The sequence below is a fragment of the Pholis gunnellus genome, assembly GCF_910591455.1.
Source record: "Pholis gunnellus genome assembly, chromosome: 21".
Taxonomy (NCBI): Eukaryota; Metazoa; Chordata; class Actinopteri; order Perciformes; family Pholidae; genus Pholis; species Pholis gunnellus.
In genome coordinates this window covers 4,247,695-4,269,059 of record NC_136548.1, presented here as the reverse complement: position 1 = coordinate 4,269,059, position 21,365 = coordinate 4,247,695, and the positions used below count along the sequence as shown (strand labels likewise).

Sequence of the window (21,365 nt, the reverse complement as noted above, 5' to 3'; positions counted from 1 at the left end):
TAGTAGCATAATATAGGGTAGCTAACATATTTGCTACGTTGTCAATGCTACATGATATGTAAATGTGATAAAGACCGATAAAGAAAACGTCTACCTAGTGGAGGGTTAAACAAAACCACGGACTCGGATTGAATCCTCATATTTTGCTCATATTTCTAATTAGTCTTGTGTAAACACCTGAGTCAAATCTGCGTGACGACAGCGAATGGACGGAGAGCTGTTTGAGGGGAACGTTGAGACCTGTTCAGTACAAGTTGTACAATCGGGTGTGTCTCGTGGGTTCACCTGCAAGGTGTGCGCGCGCGCTCACAGGAACTTAAGACACAAATACAGTGTTGCGGATTTCATAACGGTGAATCATCCCGATAGCATTCCTTCAAGGACATCCTGTGTATCTGTTGCACACAGCGTTGAGTTTACACTCTTTATGGTTCCTTATGGTGTAACATTATCATATTTATACTGAAACTAATCCACTTCACTTTGTGGAGAAAAGGGAAATTTGCATACATTTTTTAAAAGTGGCTTAAAAATAACAAACACACCTGAATTACAACATGAATAGTATACAGAATTATATGGAGTAGTTTCTAGATCATCATGACTGTATTTATCATGAATACTTTCATAACTCCACATTAATGCAACCAGCCAGGCGTTAATACATTGAGAACAAACACCAGTTTACTATAAAAGTTACCGTTCTTAAATTTAGTGGTTTGTGAGAAAGGCAATTCTATGCATGTGCGTCGTGATTAACTTTCAATAATCAATCACAAATGTAATTCCTGTGAGGAACCATCAACAGGCTGCACACTCTGACTCGGGTTGTATTTTCTCTCTCGTTAATCAATCCAGCTGGGAGTCTTTATTCTGCAAATGTGGATGTCATCGAACCATAACATACCAGACGGTGTGTTGAAGAGACACTGCATTTCTCTCAGTGCTTTATTTGAATTCCGGGCTCTGCAGAAACATGTTAAGAAACAACAACATGGGCAAACAAATAATTTGAGCACATCTTTGCATATTTGTTGGTGTTTAGTCAAAAGACTGCACCCACATTCTCTATCTTACAGAGTGAAAAGGTCACGAAAAAATATTTGCGGCTTGTAACAGTAATCAAGTGGGAAAAGCTTAAAGTTTGAAATAACTCAATGGGGAACTTTGGCCTGCTCACACTTTAGACTTTAACCCTGGAGTGGCGCTTCAGAAGTACTCTGAGACCCCCCCCCCCCTCCAGATGTGGAGACTGAGGTGAGGAAGAGCACAAGTCAAAACTCCACCTGGTGCACACATGCATTCCCTGAGAGGAAAGACAAACGGTGTGTGTGTGTTTTTTTGAGAGCCAGAGAGATTCTTCAGTCTGCCTGCAGTCTTCATCCCGTGTAAAGCTTTGCTAGAACGGTGAAACAACAGAAGCTTTTAGGTCCTCATCTGGCCTGAATAGCGGCTTCATGCGCTTCACCTTTCAGATAAAGTCACTTCAGTGTGCTGGTCGTGAACAGTTAGAAATGAAAAAAAAAGACAATAATCCAACTGAAAAGACAATATCTGATCAATTTATTCCCCTTATATCAATACATATGTACAAGTGTAAAAAATATCTTACCTTAGTCGGTCAATTTGCCAATGATGACAAAAAAAAAAGCTGGAAAAGAAACTGATTCACATATCGACCTAGAACACATAACTGCTGCAGGATGCATAGAAACGCTGCACCAACACTATGGACACAGATATTTCTACCACGTCTGTTTGGGACCTTCTTCCTTATGCAAACATTGTTCTCTTCAACAAACTAACAACTGTTGCACATATAGATTAAAGGTAATGAATGTTTTATAAGCATGAGATCTGCATGCACTACACGTTCAGGTTTTTCATCAAACTGCAAATTTGGCTTCACGAGGCAATAGTGCAGATACAATCCCAGAGATAGACGGCAGTGAAGTCTTCAGATCAGTCCACGTGTAGCAGAGGGGATTTGTAAGTTGGTTGTAAGAGTCCACGAGTTCATTTGTGCTCTCCCTCTGCTTCCTTCCACATATATAATGAGCGCAGGACAACACAGGTCTTGCAGCTTCCTGTCACTCTTATAGACTAACAGAAACACAGACAGATCACTGCTTTGCCTTCTTTAGGATGGTGCCCACCGCAGAGATGACCGTGGTCTTGGTGCCGCTGGCGGTGGTCGTCACGGAGACAACGGCAGGCAGGGTCGCCGTGGTGGTGATGAGGGCGGGCTGGGCCAGGGTCACAGGGATTGCAGAGTCCCACTTGCTTTTCCTCTTCTGGGCCTCTGCTGAGGAGAGGAAACACGGAGAGCAGAGGAAACACGGGGACGTGAGCTCAGGATTTAAAACCGCCAGCTGCACAGGACGAGCTGCACGGCACGATGCCGAGGAAAGGCCCGGTATCACTTCAGGTAAAGGTACCCAGTGGAGTTTTGACCACTGGTAGCGCTATGGAGCTGTGAGTTTAGTTTGTGCAGACATGCACGAGCCGGTCCTGACGTCGGCTTCCACGCAACTCCGCTGGCGGTAGCGGAATTGACCCTTCGCTAAGTCCCGCCCCTCGGACACAGATTTTTAGCACAAATAGTGTGATCTGTAGCTTTAGCTCCTATCTTTATCTTTGTAACTTGATTTGCTGATGAATACGTTTGACATCCTGGACATATCCTTCAAAACGCATATTGTTGACCCTTCTGTCTGCTTCTCCCCGAAATTGCTTTTTTTGTTTTTTCATGAATGAGGTCATATATATTCAGGGAGTGCAGTTCGTGACAGTGTGGGCTCCATGGCAGCTGACCGCTTGAGCGGAGCGGTAGCGGGGGGGGGAACGGAGATCAGCGAAGGGTCAATAGGTGAAAGAAACGTAGCAACGCACCAACCAAGGCAGCGTGAAGAAGACTGCTAGCTAGCAAACATGCGTTTAAACAATGTACAACTATTATATATTTTTGATAAAATAAACTTAACTCCACAGGGCCTTAAGTAACATGACTTCATCTTTCTGTATGAGTAATTGCTTTTTGGCATTCAAACATAGATCTCTGTTCCCTACATGTTGCATGAAGACTATTTAATCATGACAGGATTATTATGGAGAGAGTTGCAATGCTCAAGTGATATTTATAATACAAAATATCAAATAGCCTTGGCATTAAGGCAGAATAGAACTTTTCTTAAAAAAAATGTATAAACTCATACAAAAAGAATCCCTCAATCATCACTTAAGACCCACTAGAAGTGCCTGCACCCTGCCTGTATTTTCTTATTTTGCTGTGTTCGGGATGTGTCTGGGCGTCGGCCTTCATGAAAACCGGCGCCCAAGTGCCAGATTGTCAGCACGCATTCAAGAGGAAAAGCTACGAAAAAACGGCAGACGAAGCTCATTTTGTTTCCGAATAGTTTTGCAGACAGATTTTTAAAAACCACTTGGTCGCGACACAATCGCCGGGACGTTTATGTAGCACGGTGCACTTCGGGGAGGAGCGTAATCCGCGAGGCGCTGCGGTCATGGCGGATGTTTACCTGAGGCCGTGGTGGTGGCGGTGCTGCTGGTGGTGGAGGCTGCTGTGCTGGAGGGGTTGGTGCCCTTCTTAGTCCCTGTGACAAACTCAATCTGTGAAAACGCACAGAACGTTAGGCCGCTGATTTAATTACTGGCGCTGCTGGATGTTGTAACTGTTTTTTTGTGTTTTTTTAAACCAACAACCACAACCTATCGCTGCTTGTCAACTCAAGGGGCACATCATCAGCGACACCGTTTGCAAACGAGGGGCGGGAGAAAAATGACCCTCAGTCTCCGTGTCATTCTCACACCAAAATGTCGCTCCTCTGTAGCCTGCACAATAAAGCAGCTCCTGTAGGTACATGTTCATTCAAGTCCAGTTTCTAAGCTAAGGCGCAGGTGCTGGAATGATGCTGCTGATCGTAGCAGTGTGTATCACCTCGGAGTGATTATTCAGCGTAACTACCATAAAGCAAAAATAGCTGGCAAAGAAAGACACACTCAGGTGTTTTTTTGGAAGTGCATTCGTACAGAAAAACAGTGAAAAAACAGGCATGGGCACGGCTCGGCTGTAAAGCTGTACCGGGTTGGGCCTGAGCTGCAGTGGCGAGAGATGAACTTGGCAATGCAGTTTTCTGCGTGTGTCTGATGGAGGACGTTAAGTAGGAATTCAGTGCAGCTGGTGGAGACTTGCCCGTGACGCAACAGAGAAGAGATCTGACAGCTATTTTTTATGTTTTTTGTTCTGATAGTCAGACTCACCTTGGTCCGCTCCTTCTTGGCTTTCTCCAGTTTGTCCATCTCCACTTTCTGGGCTTTGGCTGGAAGGATAAGACACACACACACACACACGCACTTGTTTGTTGAGTTGTATTCACACGGAGCAGCGAGGAAGAAGTAAAAGTCAAAGCAGCTCACCTAGAGCTTCGTAGTAAGAGTCCTCTGACCAGCCGTGAGGATCAAACATGTCTTTCGGGTAGTTCGTTCCCAGTTCATCTATGCTGCAGAACTGGATGAGCTTCTCGTAAATGCTAAAAAACAAAGAAAGAAAAAGCTGATAAGACACTTTGTGGTACATTGTTGTGTTGCAGGTGGAGACAATGAGGGAGCTTGTTAAGCGTTTACACCAGAAAGTGTTTCTGGCATCACGTGTACGTAGCATTCCGTGTGTGTGTGTGTGTGTTGGTTTGGGTGCGTGCTTCAGCTGAGCACCTCACCTCGGGTTTCTAAATTCTTTCTTTTTCTGGATGTGGTTGTTTGTGTCAAAATCTCCATGGAGCTTCCTCTCGTACAGCTTGTGGATCTTGTCCTGTTGCAAAAAAACCAAACAAATATACAAATCAGCGAAGGACGTGAGCAGACAGCGGGTCGTCATCAACAGCTTCCTCCACACTTCCTCCACACTCTACCAGTGTCACCGGATAGACAAAAGTAGATGTGATCAGCTCGAGCTGGAGCGAGGGTCAGTATGAATGGAGCTAGTGTGTAGAAGCTTTCTGATACCTTTGGGGAAATATTTGACAACCACGTTCCACTGAGCCACAAGGAGCTGGCAGGTGTGGCCGGGGCACCAACAGTGATAAATGAGGGCCAACATGGAACAAGATGGGAATGCTGCTCAAAGGAGACGCTATTACTGCTTCGCTATTGTCTTCCATAATGAGCGTTGTCTAATCCGAAATTCCCATCAGCTGTATGATAAATGACATTTCAAACCAAATGAGGTTGTTAAAAAGTAATTGACAGCTTGACAACACAAGCTGTCCGACTTTCCTCAAACTTGGTCATTGTTTACTGATATTGTACTTTACTATGCTGTCATTGAGAGACGAGGACAGAAATCGATGCGACGCATGAGTCTTGATGCATGAAGCGATGGTTCATGCAGAAAGGTGGAATAAACCGCAAGAAACATATTTGAAGCATGCCTCTGTTCCTCCATGCCCTCGGGGCAGGGATATCCAGGCTGTTCAGGTGAAGGTGAATCATTAGTTGCTCATCTGATAGGCGGGGGAGTGTCGGCCCCGGCGGGGATCTTGCCGAGCTGTGCGCTTAACTAAGTCAGCCGTGTGTCCTGACCTGCCTCCTGCTCCTCGGGAGAAGAACAAACCTGGCTGCAGCGAGACGCACCGAAAGAGAGCAGCGCTGGGCGACGCTTTAATTGACAGAAGATGACACCGTGTGCTGCTGTAATTACAGGGAGAGTCCCAATTTATGTAGCCACCAGAATGTATTTCTAACCCCTGGAGGGAGGCGAGGGGAAACTTCTACATTTCTCACTTGGAGAACAGGTTATTTTGAGTGAGTCGACACCAAGGAGACTCAAACGCTCTAAACTTTAACTTGTTGACCGCAAACTCCAAACTCCAAACCTTGTGCGGACTCCAAAAGGGGAGAGTGTTTACCGTGTGTCTGCTTATGAAACCAACCAGTGACGAGTCTTCACCCTTCGGTAGCATGAATTTACTAAACTGCAAAGTGTTTCTCCAGCACACAACAAGCCTACAAACGTGTTAAAACACAACACAGGGCACGGGGACTATTCCAGCAAGCTCGCAGTGAAAACCCACTAAACCCCGGCTCCATTCACACGCCCTCTCTCCTCTCGTCTGATTAGCAGACACAACCGTGGCCTTTAGTGGTGGATATGAAACGCTGCTCGCAGGAGACGGCAGCATTGTGTGTCCAAGAGAAGAAGAAAACGGTGCTTGAGTGACCATAACAACAGCGGAGGCGCGTCTACCTGTAGTTGGCTCGAGCAGCGTCCGGGGGGCTCGGGGGGGATCCGGATCTCGTTGGGTGACATGTTCCTCACCTTCTCTGAGAACAGAGCTGGCAAGAAGAGACAGAAACACAAAACATGAGCACTTGTGCGTTCTCACCTCGGCGGCTTTCCCCCTCCACGCGCCGAATAAGAAGCCGTTGTTGTGCTTAAACAAAGTGAAACTGTTTGAGTGTTTGAATTAACAGGAGGTGGGGGGGTGGATGTGCACTGGAGAGCAAACTCAAGTTAATCAAACAAGGGTTTTCACTGTGCGATAAGCAAACTCTGCTTGAGGAATTCCTGAGCATCCTTGCTGTTCATTATAATCCTGTGTGTATGTCAGAGGTTTTTTTTTAGGGCAGGGTATGAGGAGTGAACGTTCGTGGCCAGGGAGTGGCAGCTGTTTGGGCTTGTGAGGAGAAGGGAGGCTCCCCTCCCTCCTCCCCCCCTCCCCCCCTTTGGACCCGTCCCTTGTTTTGCTCTCCCTGCTCGACTTGCCTCACTCTGCTTTCTCTGACTGCGGGCCAGGCATTCTTCAGTGTCACCCTACATCCCAATCAGACACAGTCTTTACAGTCGTTCAGCAGCCATCAATCATGCTCTGAATAAGTGCTGCAAGCTGCGTGCGTGCGTGCGTGCGTGTGTGTGTCTGTGCGTGTGCGTGTGTGTGAACGCAGGAGCTTGGCCTTGCTGATGTTCTACGCGGATCGTCGACAAGTTGAAACTTGCCGCAAGAAGATAATTTTCTGTCTTTTAGCTTAGCCTTGCTGAACACTTTATCATAAAAAACCCAAGAGGAGCATTCCAGTTACGTGCTCTTACACTTTAAGTGGAGTATCAGCAAGCTGAGCAGTGAAGTGTCCAGGAGTTTTTCTTCTTGTTTGGGGATGAACAATAATTGTTTTTACATAAACAAAGAAAATGTAATAGGAGCCTGGAAAATTGGCCTTTTAATAAGAACTATTTTAGCACCCGTTCAAAACAGGCCTACATGGTGTAACAGCTAACGTTGTAGCAGTACCCAGCATGCCCCTAGGGGTCCCCTATTAATTAAACTACAGTGTATACAGACTATTAATAAATATGTCCCATAGATCTCGCTAACATGCTGATGTTAAACATCTTAGCTTAGCATGTTAGCACTCTACTTTTTGCACGTCAGCACTAAACGCAAAGTGCAGCTGAGGCTGATGGGGATGTCATCGGTTCTGCAGGTATTTGCCACACAAAATCCAATAGCTGCTGAGATAGCATAGCTAAAAATAAACACTACGGCCTTTCAAAATGACAAATGCATCTTATCAGGAGACATAAACGCAGATATGACATATCTGTAAGAAGCTAATATTGTCAATTACACGGCGCGAGTGTCGCCAAACTGTCACGCACCGAAGGCCGTCATCGTGTGTCTGGACAAATTAGTAATGGTTTACTTCGTTGATCAGATAGTTCCCGCTCAAGTTGTACGGCTACTTGTGTTTAAGCAGTAATTGAGAAATGTGGCTGATTTGTAACATAACAAAAGGATTTGGTAGAAAACAAAGCAAGATATCGGTAAAATTTCAAAAGCTCGACCCACAATGTCTTTGAACTGCGTTGGCACTTCAGCTCCGGTTGACGGACTGATTTAAAAAATTAAAAAAAAATGTTTACATGCAGAAAATGTAGCTGACATGGTTCAGTCCAACACGTTCTTCAGCAGCTGTACTGCAGGCCGTCTCTCTGTGCTGGCTGCAATCTGCCCGCTGACATAAACACTGCTGGTCCTCAGGGGCGCCGTCCCACACCGACGCTCTCTTTCCAGCAGTCCCTCCCTTCGGTATCTTTCCCCTCGGTCCTCAGATCCACACGACCTGCCGGCCTGACCTTTCTTTTACTATGTCTGGAAAGGTCATGGAGGAGCGGTACCCCCCCCCCCCCCCCCCCCCTTTCCATTAGCTTCACGGCTGGCATGGCTATGGTTTATGAGGAGCAGGGCGTTGCCTTTGTTGGCGAGTCCCATCAAGTCATGCAAGCAAGCATGCAAGCATGCAAGTATGCATGTATGTATGTATGCATGTATGTATGCAGGTTCGCACACATTTTTTGACAGCAAAATCATGAAGATAAATGGTTCCGTGCATTTAAGTAGTTGAAAGAACCCATATTTTAAAGCACAGAATATAATGCGGCCTCCAACGATAACAAGCTTGACAAGGCAAGTCTGGTGAGTCAGAGGCATTAGGTGTGAGCTTGGTATTTCATCTAACTCTCTCTCAGACAATTACACACTGTAGCTGCAACAGGGGGTTCAGCGATGTTGAAGCCCACTAATCTGCTCTAGACATCGGGAGATTTAGTGGATCATTTTAGAGCCCTGTTGGAGAAACTCTAATTTAAACACCAGAATAAACTCTGGGGCCTCCACAGTAGCAAAGGAAGTGTGAATAAATCACAGCGCGTGTGATAAACATCCCCGTTTATAATTGGGATCAGTGTGAGAGGAACGTCCTCATGTACCAGCAGAGCTGTCAGGAAGGACCCGGAGAGACAGAGCAATAAACAGACAGAGAAAAGATTATGTCCCTGCAACAGAATCGCCATCTGTCCTCACGGAAAAAAAACGGACAGAAAGTCACAGCCTGTGCCCTGAGGGCTCTTTTGGGACAGACGGACAATGTCTTCAGTGAACGGACAAAGAGCCGTCTTCAGCCTGCTGACGGGAGGCCTTTTGCCAGACCCACTGTGACATTTACTGACAGACGACACAGAGGAGCCAAGCTGCGCTGCAGTAATGTCAAAGTGTCCGGGCCGGGAGTCACAGCCAATGGTGGCCGTTTGAAAACTAAAAATTGCTCCGGAGCGTTTCCCCTCTTCCTACAAGACTTCTTTGTATGGCTGCAACAAACCGGAGGAGTGGAAGTGGTGATGATCCGTGGGCAGAAGCCACCAAGTTCACTCGGCTACTGCCGTCCCGCCAGCTGGGAGCGTGTCTGGAGCCCAAGAGGCTTCTTACTAAAGTACACTTTTAGAACACAACAGCAGCGCGCAACAATTAAAAAGCTGTGACAATCTCCCCTTTCGTGCAGTTTTAGAACAAACTAGTTGCATTAATCATCCCCTAACTGGATTAATCGAGGCATTCCCTTTCAAAATAAAACCATTTCTCTATGGGGTTCAGTCAGCAGTCATATTATTTTGATTATTCTAATCAGGTCTCCACCCTCCTTGCAACACATCGTTACATGTTTAGTTGTCTGGTGTTATTTTGCGGTGACGTGATGGATGAGGATGAGTGCAGCGTTGTGTAATCTGTGCATCTAGCTCCGGGCTCGTATAAACAAACAGCAGTGTGGGCCGTTCGTGGCGTTTCTCGGACTGGTGTGAAAAGCTGCTCCCTGTATCACTCATATCCTGTCTGATCTGATGCCCACTGAACACACCTGTACAGGTCAGCCATTACTCACTAACCGTGGGTCATAACCCACCTGTCAGTCAGTGGACAAAGAGGCTTTGATAACTCACCCGGGTCTAGTTAGTGATTCATGCGTTCAGTGCACCAACACCCAACCGGCACAATAAAGTGCAAAAGTCTGGTTCTTACGACGTGCACGATGTCTGTTTTATTATACATGCATACCGATCCAGAAGCGGGGTGTCATTCTGTGTGGTTCTTATTGTCATCAATGACTAAAGGCTCGGTCATTTCCTAAAACAGCTGGGCACTGTAAACACTGTAAACACCACTAAAACAAGAGTAAACAGGGCATTTATTGGGACTATTTTCTGCTGCAAATAAATACAATGTTTCTGCAGGGCGTCCAAAGTTAAATTTAGGACTGTTCAACACTTTTTATTACCATATAGAATGCAAAAGTTTCAGGACGATACTGGCAAAATATAATAAAGTATGATGGAAAATCAGTAGGGGCAATGGGGCCTAGAATTATTTATTATTATGTCACATTTTACAGAACTTTCCAGCAGTAATAATTCTTAATCATAGAATTCATGAAGTGAATGTGACCCCGGGGCAAGCAGCTAGCAGTAGTAACAGTGTTGGCTACAGGTTTAATTAATGCTGCCTTCACAATCCACTGTTGAAATTGTACATTTTAGTATTATTTAGTTAATTGGTGTGTAACACCTCCTGACAGCCCACAAATCAGACACACAAACATGCGATACCTTCAATACAACATTTCTGTAAAGTGGGCAATGAATGCATGGACTCAACTATACGATCAGCTAAGCACCCCTTTAAAGGGGCCTCGTATTTTCCAGGACGGTAAAAGACGCCACATGTATCCCGGCTTTACATTACTGCCTATGGCAGGCAAGAGGCAATACTAACACTTGTTTTAACATTATATATAATACGTAAAGACTTTTAATACCTTCTGGGGCCTTTTTTAGGAGAGACTTTTCAAGACCTGCCCATCTTCATATTAATAAAGGTTGAGCCTTAACCTCTAAGAGTTGGTCAAATGTATGCGTGTGTGTGTGTATTTGTGTTTGTGTTTGAACTCACCAACTAGCTCATTGGGGTCCTTTCTTTCTACTTCTGGGATCTGTAAAAAAAAAAGAAGAAGAAGAAGAGTGAAGAAGAGAGAAACTGAGATACATGGGGTGTTTAAATCTCCTTTGAAAAAAGGAGAACGTGATCATCAACAGCACCAGTGGAAGAGATTATCAAACCCTGTTCCCAGCTTGGATATAGCGGTGGATTACAAGTGGGTTGGTGAGGTGAACTGGCTGTTCTTGTGAAAGATGAGGAGCTGGAAACAAAAGCTCATTCCATAAGTACCTGAGTCCTACAAATCACAGATGTTGAATGCAATAGACAGCACCGAATGGAAGCCGACGGGTGAACAGTTTCTAAGAAGTAATAGAAACCACAATGGTAAATCTAGGCAGCTTCCAGTGAATGCCTGAGCTCGGCAGCAGCAGGAGGAGTCTTGTACAGCAGAAATATGCCGCCTGTTGTGCCAGCTCTGTGGGCAAAACACAGGTTCAGCACAAAGGAACAGGGCTGGTATTCACAGGCATCATGTCGTCACTTAGCAACCGCGCGGGCACATCAAAGAATTGTCCTGAAAATCATGAGGAGGAGGAGGAGGAGGAGAGAGCAGAGCCCGTTGGCAGAAATCCAAACCAAAAAATGTAAAATGGCATCTGCTGTTTGAGAACGAGCCAATAAGATGCTCTTCAGTTCACTGATCCACAGCTGAAGGAGGGTCAAGAGGTCACATTAAGCTATAAACCTGCAGCACTGGACCTGCTGTGATTCACTGGGGTTAAAGAATTTAAACTTGGCTGTAACCAACACCCACCCATGTCAGGGATAAGTTAAGAGCAGCGTTGTGAGGATCGACTCGCTTCCCTGTAAACTGCACATCTTCATCTGAATGTGTTCGCGGTCAATGGCAACAAATGAGTTCAGCTGTTCTTCTGAGTGCCTAATTGTTGACAGTGCCTAATCTTTATTGAGACTTAAGACAAGAAGCTTTGATTGTACACTGGAGCTGAGAAGACCCCATCAAAATAAATTAAAACACTAATCCAGGTTATAATGCATTTAATTGAAACCACTCAAAGGAAGCACAAACCTACTTTCCTACCATTGTGTTGGATGTTGAAAGCAGCGGGCATTTAATAGGCGGTGAGGGTCTAATGAATGATGCTTTATGGGAAACGTAGGATGTGGTATTTTTGAGCTTGACTCACACTAGGGACAAACGGTACCCCTTTAAACATGCTATGACACCGAATTACCGTTTATTTCCTAATTACAGAACTATAAGAGCATCCCAGCCTTAGTCAGTGGGTGCTACATGGAGAGTAGACGGCTGCAGACATAGAACCTCACACATGCTTCCATTTATTTTTTTATTAAAAATAAATAAAATAAAAACACCCATCTTATTCAAACAAGATGATTCTACAGCTTTGAGTTCAATGCTAACAAAGTCATGCTAACACGCCCGCGGGGACAACATGCTGATGTAATATTTACCAGCTTCAGCAGCATTAAACACGTAGTAAAGTTAAGGTCAGCTGTGCAGTCATTTGGTCGTATACTAGGCATGACAGCGCTGAAACAAAAGTTAAGGGATCCGTAAAGTTATATTCTAGAAAGCTTTAATATCCAATTCCTCAGCAATCCATCTAAGAGTTGTCAAGATATTTCTCTCTAAAACAACAATTAAAAACTGCTGGTGGTGCTGGAGGAGAAGTCGGTGATCAGAATTGATCGTCTACTTCGGCTCGTGAACGTCTAATAGAAACATCTTGCCAATCCATCCAAAAGCTGTTTCACTCTGGATCAAAGGAGTGGACCGACGCTTGGCAATGAACACATGAGCGCTGAAGCTCAGCTTAAAAGGGAGACCTGCCTAGTGCTCACTATGATGCCCTGCTGCCCAACTACATCCAAAAGAAAAACAGACAATTCCCTCAACTTAAGTGTTTTAACCAAGCAAACAGAAACCCTTCCAACACCCCATAAATAACGTATGAGCAGCAAAGTAACCGGGCAGAGGGCCATAGACACATTTCACAGAATTCCTGAGAATCTATTGGCTCTGGTTAAAGGAGATCAAAGTATTGTGAGGTCACCTTCTTACCAACTGTTAGCCAGAACTGTATCAACACACCAACTGCCATTCAGAGCCAACAGATGAGAAAATAAAGAGGGAGGACAGACTGAGAGCTAATATAAACCATTCTGTCAACTAATACATCGGAATCTGAGCCAAGGCTAAACATCATCGTGTTATTCTGCTGCTACAGGCTGCTAATGAAATCATATATCAAGATATTATTGTCTGTTATGATAATTACGTTTTAGACTTATCATACGATACATGGATAGGACCGCGATCACTTTTGCGGACATAAGAATGTCACTAACATTTTAACCAGCATGCTGCCAGAATAAACAGCAGGGTTTCCCTCCTGTTAGGACACTCGGGCATCTTTATGAACAAAGCCACGGAGTCCATTTCATTTGTTGTGGATTTATTTGCTTTCTGTTTAATTTCTTTAGAATATTTCAATATTTGTGTTCACATTGCAATGTCTGAATGTTCTTAGAAACGTCACTGCTCTCAGGGTAAACTTGCATTATTAAGCTATTATCAGTGGCATAAAATAGTCTTAAACTGAGAGGCCTATTCATGATACACAATCATGTCTAAATTGATAACATTTTGGACTAAAGTTCTTGATTAAATGAGAAGACATGCTATATCATGATATATATCGTTATCGAGATATTAAATGATTTTTGCCATATCGCCACGCCCGAGCTACGGTACACACCAGACGTGTCAGTCAACCTGTTGGCTGAATAAAAACCTAGTAATTAAATTATTGAATATCATTTCTTCAAATGAAACCACACATCATTACCATTACTTCCCTTGAAATGTTGTTTCTCTTTGATGAGAATAAAGCTCCACTTGTCCAGTCCAGTAGTGTTGGGAAATCACATCATGACACACAGTGTCACAATTACAATATCACACAATCCGTGCATTGCCAGCTCTGTTATCTCGGCGGCATAATGAAGAGACAAAACTCTCCCAAACCCGCAGCTTATCAGATTATGATAAGCCTCACACAGAGCAGACGTTGTCTGACTTGTATTGTTTCTGCTTGTTGGGTTTGTGACTCACTCTCACTGACCTGCACCAAACAGTGCATGCAGGAACCTCACATGGCCTCTCTCTCTCTCTCTCTCTCTCTCTCTCTCTCTCTCTCTCTCTCTCTCTCTCTCTCTCTCTCTCTCTCTCTCTCTCTCTCTCTCTCTCTCTCTCTCTCTCTCTCTCTCTCTCTCTCTCTCTCTCTCTCTCTCTCTCTCTCTCTCTCTCTCTCTCTCTCTCTCTCTCTCTCTCTCTCTCTCTCTCATGCATAAGCCCACAGCACCACCTGGTGAGCATGCTCCTTCACAGCACAGCTTTAAATGTGCCATCCCTTTTTGGTTAGTCACAAAACAAATGGGATCCTTTCACAAATCCAACCCATCCCACACCAGACGGGTGTTCAAATACCTCAACATCTTCTGTGTCCCTCCCCTCGTCGGAGTCGTCCATTTCCTGTAAAAACAAAAATGCAGAAGGTTAACACCGTATGGATCAAAAGGAGATCAGAGCAGACCAGATGACACCCAGCAACGGACTGAAAAACTGTCTATATATACTAATTCTAGTACTACAAGGTCTTTGTTAAAGGAACATTCCAAACATTTTGGGTGTTTGATGCCTTTAAGTATTCACAAAAGGCTCTGGAGGAAGCTTTCTGGAGCCTGAACATTAATACTGGAGATGTCTTGACGGTCATCTTGGCTTTGACGTGAGACCTCACAGCAGACCTGTGTAACCAACTGTATATTTTTGCCTCTTCATTTATGTAAATGACAAGGAAAAAAGATAAACATCTATCTGCATAATGTAGTCAAATAAAACAAATGACGGATGACAGACTCAGAAATAAATAAACCGAGTCAACACACAAAATACTTAAACATAAAGTCAGTATTTACTGCAAGACCTGTGTACTGCAGGGCATTACGTCACAGTGATGTTTGAACTTTTCTGTCCACTCTGTGTACAAGCCATCAGTTCAGCAGGGATGCAGAGAGGGCACATGGTACTAGGCCCATATCAACCATGTTATAGTTAACACACACATATATATATATATATATTGTTTTGTCTGGCCAACAATCCGAAACCCAACGATATACACATTACAGTTAATATAAACACAGAGAAGCAGAATTAAGAAGCTGTAAACAATGAATGTTTGGTGTTTTAGCTAGACTTAAAATGATTACTTGATTTAATTTGTTTGTATTAACTGAATTAATATCAAAAACAATAACTGGACCTCTAGTTAGGTGACCCCTTTGTTTACGTTTGGATCATCGATTATACTGTATCTTAAATATTGGAAATTGTGGTTGCACTTCAATGTAGTTAGTTTCCAAGTTTAATTGAATTCTGTCGTGATGTTTGTGTTTGAGAGCCAACTCTGATGGATTAATACAAGTATTAATAAATCTCAATGTTGAACAAAATAACTTTGATTGGACACACAGTGCAGCCCTGGTTATGTGTAATAACAGATATTTACGACTAAGACTACCGTGGGCAAAAAAATCCCAACTGATTCATTTTCAAAATGCTTTGCAGTACTAGCTCATACTAGCTGTGTTTAACGTCAAGGGGGGGTGATGTGACAAGATCCCCTTCACTCTACATGAGTACAGACTTGTTGCAAGTTGATGATTACACATTCTGTGCAACACGTCTGATCTTGAATATGATGTGGCTATTAAATAAAACCAAACAGCATTGGTGCAAACATTAGACCCCCTCACAATGAACATGTCAAAAGGGATCAGATTCTCTACCAGCACACCCAGTGCTCTGCTTGTTCTGGGCCTTAATACGTTCAACCAAACACCAGTGGAATCCAACTGAATGGTCAACACACAAACATGTTTTCAAAAGTGTTGAGCTCCAGTACTGACCGAGTGGCTCTCTCTGCTGTCTTCATCTGCGGACACCTTCACTTCCGCTTCTGTTCGGTTCAGGTCATCGTCCCCATAGCTGTACACCAGGCCACTCCCACGAGCCTCTGTTGATGGAGAGCAAGAGACAGAGAGGCAAAAGGGTCACCACACAGAAAACATGTCAGATCACTACAAGAAAACATTAGCTAGCAGTGCATCAGGGCTACAGGAAGACACAACGAAGCCATACTGCATTGCCAAATATAGTAAATCATAAATCATCAGCTTTTCACAAAACATTACACTCTTCTGTTAGCCTTAGAGCTCTGACGTGAAACCAGTAACTTTACAGGAAAACAAAAGACCTCTGTTGTTGAGAGCTTCATGTTTTTTCTATATTATGTGCCAGGTAACATCAACAAGACCAAAACAAAACCAACAACACCCTGTTGAAATACCTTTGTATTATTTAACTTCGTAGGTTAACGGGTTTTATTTCACAAACACATCTTGAATATATTCGACACTTCGTCTGTAAACTAGCTAAGCTCACTGTTAGCTACAAGCTAACGTTAGCTACCACATGCCCACATAAGACTCCCACAGCAACATAGGACCAACAGAACTATTACATGTGTTATAATGTACCTGTCTCTTCTGATTCGGGGTCAGAGTCAGGCTCTGAATCGTCTCCATAGTCTGCTAAAGAGGAAAGCAGAGCGCTCTTTTTACCGCTCGCCATTGCCGTGTCGCCTTATGCGTCGCATAAACCCCCGGTCGCAGAGTAAATACGTCAGTCACATTGTACCGCGTAAGAGACGGCGTAGCACCGGGAGATGTAGTCCTCATGTTTATTTGGCGACGCTGAAAACCTACAGTCTGTGGCTTAGCAAGGGGAATACTGTGAATATTGTTGATTAATGAGCAACATTTAAGTATTCCATTTTAGACCATAAATTCCTCCTATAAAGCCAAAACACTATAATTAGCCAACACAAACAAACCAAATAGGAAAATGCTTTGACCCCCACCCCTCGAAAGAGTACCCAAGAGAAGAAAAATCTACTTTTCAGAAGCTCCAAAGCGCCTCAGAATCAGCTTAATAGGAAAACATGCGCTTAAAAGTAGTTGGCAGGCTGGAAACCAGGCATCCGCTTTTGGTTGCTTTTTATTTGAGTAATAAAGATATACTATTCATCAGCATAATAATGAAAATGTGACACATATACATGTCATGTGTATGGATTGTACATACTTTTTAATTTTCCATCCAGCTCAAAGATGTCGGAACACTACTCCTCCCAAGACTTCACAAATGTCCTTTTTGTTTTTCTTTCGGGATCGCCTGGTTCTTTGTCAGTTGATCTAATTCCCGTAGTCGTTTGTGATGTTGACAGGTTGTTGAACTTTTCAAGTGAATGCACCAACTCACATGCAGCTTTCTCTGGTTCTTCTTTAAATATCACTTATGTAGCAAATATTTGTGCTCGTTTTGTTGTTTGCTGTCCCTATTTTTTACATTTTAAAAGTGTTTTTTTCTAAAGTTCCTGAAGGTTGTCCTAAGTTCAAGTATTTATTATATAGGCAAATCTAAAACAAATAAAAATGAAACAATCACTTATTTTGTACAGGTGTTTGAGAATGGTTATGAGTAAATTAATATCAAGTGCTACAAGTCAAACAGTGAATTCTATTTGAACAATACATTTAACAAAAAGTTCCGTTACTATGGGCCTATAGGAAAGTAATGTTTCATATCATTTAGTCAAATCTGGACCATTTTGATACATCACTTCCTACCATGGTTTGGAGCTGCTTCATAATACTGAAGCCTGTTGGCTGAAGAGTTCATGAAGCTAACTGACAACACATTTAAATGACGGACGATTTCATCACAACGATGCGGTCCCACTCTCTTTATGGTGTCTCTAGGCACAAATACAGAAATGGAAAAACAGCAGAGAAATGGGTCCCACTTCCACCACATCTCAAAAAAGTGACAAACGTGGACAGGTACATTTTGACAAATTCTCCATCAGGTCAACGCTCATTTAACAGTAGGAGTCAGTTCTCTTCACAGGCGTCTAGATCACCCCATCCTTCTTCTTCTTCTTCTTCTTCTGGTTATCTCCCTGTTGGCCGCAGCAGCATCCGTACAGCAGAGCGAAGACGACCAGAGACAGAGTTCCCAGCACAAACACTCCTATGACCACAGCACCGCCCAGGGCCCAGGGCTCCTGACGCAGCCGGTGCAGGAACCATTCCACCCAGTCCTCAGGCCACCCTGTGGGGGTCTGCTGCTCTGAAACACTGCGCCGGGAAAACATAAATGCAAGCTCAAATGGAGAATCTGGACGTTAGACTGATGAGGTAATGTTGTTGGATACCATCAGCTGCCACTAACAATGCTTTTATAGAACCCACATTACATGCTACTGATTAAAATGTCTGAGCTCTAAAGCCTTTCAAAAGCTGACATGTTTTGATTGGCACGCTCCACAGAAATCTGCTGAAGGTAAACACCATTGTCGCCCAACACGTTCCTGTTCAGGAACTCACCTCTCCACGGCCATGTCCCGCTAAGTGGTCCTCTCACGGCTCGGTGACTCCTAACAGTGGCTGAATATACTGTGTGTGTGTGAGAACAGGTGGTTTCAGCTACGGCTCCGATCCACTGGCAGCCCTGGAACTGTCCCAAACATTACAGTTTACTACCAGTTTGTGCACCGCGGAGGCATTCTGTGAAACTCCAATGGCCCCGACTCTGCTGACACCTTCAGTGCCTTTGTGTGGGCAGGGCAAAGTAAAAGCAGCAGCTCCTGGTTAATGTTTACTCAAAAATATTGAAGTGGTGATAAGGTATGCACACAGAAGTGCAGTGTTCTACTGGTGGGATTTAGAGCAACGCTTATCTTGAAGCAAAGTAGAAGCAGTTATTGGAATAAAGTCATGCAGTGTTTAGACGGGGGATCAAACCATGCGGTGGCAGATAGTTCAATCTTTACATTTGATCGTGTAATAAGAAACTAGTCCGTATTATATTTGTTTTTTTAATATATATTGAATTTTTTTTACATTTAAGTTGCATCCACAAATGCAATATTGCAATGCCACAGTTAATAAAAAGACAAAAAACAACAACAACAACAACTATGTAATGTAACAAGAACACATCTGTAACGGTTGTATGTCAAACAATGAACGGGTCATATCTTCAATTGGCACGTTGAGCAAAACAATAGAAGCCCTTCAATTGGCCAGCAGAGGGCGCTCTGTCTTTTTTTTCACTGGCAAGTTTCTATACTACACAAGCTGGAATGTCTGTGCATGTTGTTTTTCACATTCCCTTGAATATGAACAGGACAGCAAACCGGTCCATTTGTAATAACGGAGACCCAACTCAGCTCTCTCCCTGTATTCTCTCAATCCACTGGTCCACTGTAAAGTTTCTTTATTGTTGGGAAAAGGCCGCCACACAGTATTTCATTGTCCCGGTCTGAGATGAATCTGTTGAGTTATAGTGGCATGGCTCTCTGGATGAGGATCCAAGTCTTTATCCCGGGATGCTGGAAACATCATGCCCCCCCCCCCCCCGTCCTCCTCCTCCAAGAAATTCAACGACTCTGTAAAAGAGCATTCCCCGTTTTGTAACTGTGTGCGTGGGATGGTTCCACGAAGGATGGGAAAAAGGATGGAGGTTGAATTTACTTGGGGAGTCCGCTCTCTGTCTCATCCTCAGACAGGCTGTACTCTGGTGGCAGGGTGTTTTGGCTTTCCACAGCAGAAGCAGTGGGCGCAGGACAACACGATCAAGAACAGGAACGTGGCTGAGAGGGGAGACAGGAGTAATGTAATGTGAAAAGGGGGTCACCTGTAGTGACGAACCCACAGAGAAATATCAAATGCCCCTCTTTTAGCTTCTTTCATTGAACATTAGTGAACGCATCTTTGTCATATACTTTAGCTAATTAGACAAAAACTCACCAACAAACAGGATGATCACAAGGAAGGCCCCCAGCTCCAGAAAACTGGCCTGTGGGAGCCCCTGCAGTTTGATCCACACCTTCTGAAGAATATCCAGCAGCTCCTCTTTCACCTCCTCCATGCTGACTCCCAGATGCAGGTCCCACACGAAGATTTGACAAAATGGCTCAGTTCTTCACAGAACTAGCACAGCCGCACCTGAAAGACACAAAGGGCCCACTTGCTTGAGGAAAGACAGTCCGAAATGTAGAAATGAAGACGTTATTTTCATCCCCAGCTCCACCCTTCGCTCCTGCAATTTTATCCTTCCACCCAGCAATTACCCCTCAAGCCTGGTAAGCACATATGCCCTTCATCCCCAAATACTCTATGTGCTTGTGTGAGTACCCCCTAATTATATAACAGCACCCCTAATTAGCCTACTGATTAACTTAGGTCGGACGGAGGTGTGTGTGTGTGTGTGTGTGTGTGTGTGTGGCTGCACCATGTGCCTAAAGTGTGTGTGATTCCCTGCTCCAGCCTGGTTACATTTGTATCCACACACGGAAGTCACCGTCCTGCATGTTCAGTGTAATTATATGCAGGGCAGGCTATTTCAGGCCTGGCATTTCAAGACTCAGGCCTGTCATCATCAGTGGAGCAGCTGTGTGTGGGTGAGATCCCACAGGCGGATGCTAGACGGGCTGCAGCGCACCAGATACGAGATATATCACAGGGCTGTGAAAATGGCAACAGGACCTTGAAGACATCCAGTCATCAGAGGGTCAACTTTGAGCTGAATGGACACAGGGACTGGTTTGCCAAATGAGTCAAGTGTTTCATGCATTGGGACTTTTATATCTTATATATCTTTTTTACATATTACCTTTAACTTCAAATAAAGTAGTATTGGTCATACCGATACGGTACACTCTACAATGCACACTGTACTAAGTTATACTCTACTGGCCTACAAAGGAAGAGAGCAGTGACTACAGAAGAAGTGAAGATGCTAAAAGGGTTTCAAGTTTGCAGACTGGCTAGAAAACTGCATAACACACAAAGAGCATAATGCCTCATTTTAGGCCTTTTTAGGCTGATTGTTTTACAACAAAGAAACATTTCCATAGAACCTAAAAAACACAGATAGTCCACCCTGACTTCTGATACATCTTTAGGGAATGGCAGCGGTAACCGACAGTTTGTTTGTGAATATAAACTATATCTTGTTTTAGTAAGAGCATATCCATCCTCTATTAATGTATCAAAATCATTATAATAATACCACAATTACCAATTAAGTATATTTAATATGTGATTGAAAGGCACCTTAAACAAACCCAGTTGAGTGAACTCCACCAGAATCAATGAAAGTTACTAATAACTAACGCCAAGCTAGCAGGAGTTTGTTATGGTGATCGTTTTTATGCTAGCTAACGTTACTGCCTCATGTTATGTTGTGGAAGAGCTAATAACTAATTTACCAAGATGGAGGTCCGTCAAAATAGCACGTTCTGAATGACAAATAACGACGAGGGGAAATAATGACGCTAGGTTAATTCAAATGAGTGTTAGCCGAGGCTAACCTTCTAGCTTGATATGACGTTAAAGTTAAAATAA

At 43.8% G+C, this 21,365-nt stretch overlaps 1 protein-coding gene across 2 annotated transcripts; it reads right to left on the bottom strand.

The window, feature by feature from the left end:
* Nucleotides 1–1,540: 1,540 nt before the first annotated feature.
* sap30bp (SAP30 binding protein) lies at nt 1,541–16,547 on the bottom strand. 2 transcript variants are annotated; one of them, XM_079183104.1, is made up of 10 exons: nt 16,431–16,547; nt 15,801–15,907; nt 14,317–14,361; nt 10,794–10,833; nt 6,263–6,351; nt 4,737–4,828; nt 4,438–4,550; nt 4,282–4,340; nt 3,540–3,630; nt 1,541–2,305 (listed from the first exon to the last, which is right to left on the bottom strand). In XM_079183104.1, exons 1-10 carry the CDS (start codon nt 16,522–16,524, stop codon nt 2,124–2,126), a joined length of 912 nt encoding a protein of 303 aa, XP_079039230.1. In that variant the 5' UTR covers nt 16,525–16,547; the 3' UTR covers nt 1,541–2,123. The 2 variants fall into 2 exon arrangements, with proteins under 2 accessions (XP_079039230.1, XP_079039231.1); XM_079183105.1 differs by having other exon boundaries at nt 1,541–2,302.
* Between the last annotated feature and the right edge of the window lie 4,818 nt (nt 16,548–21,365).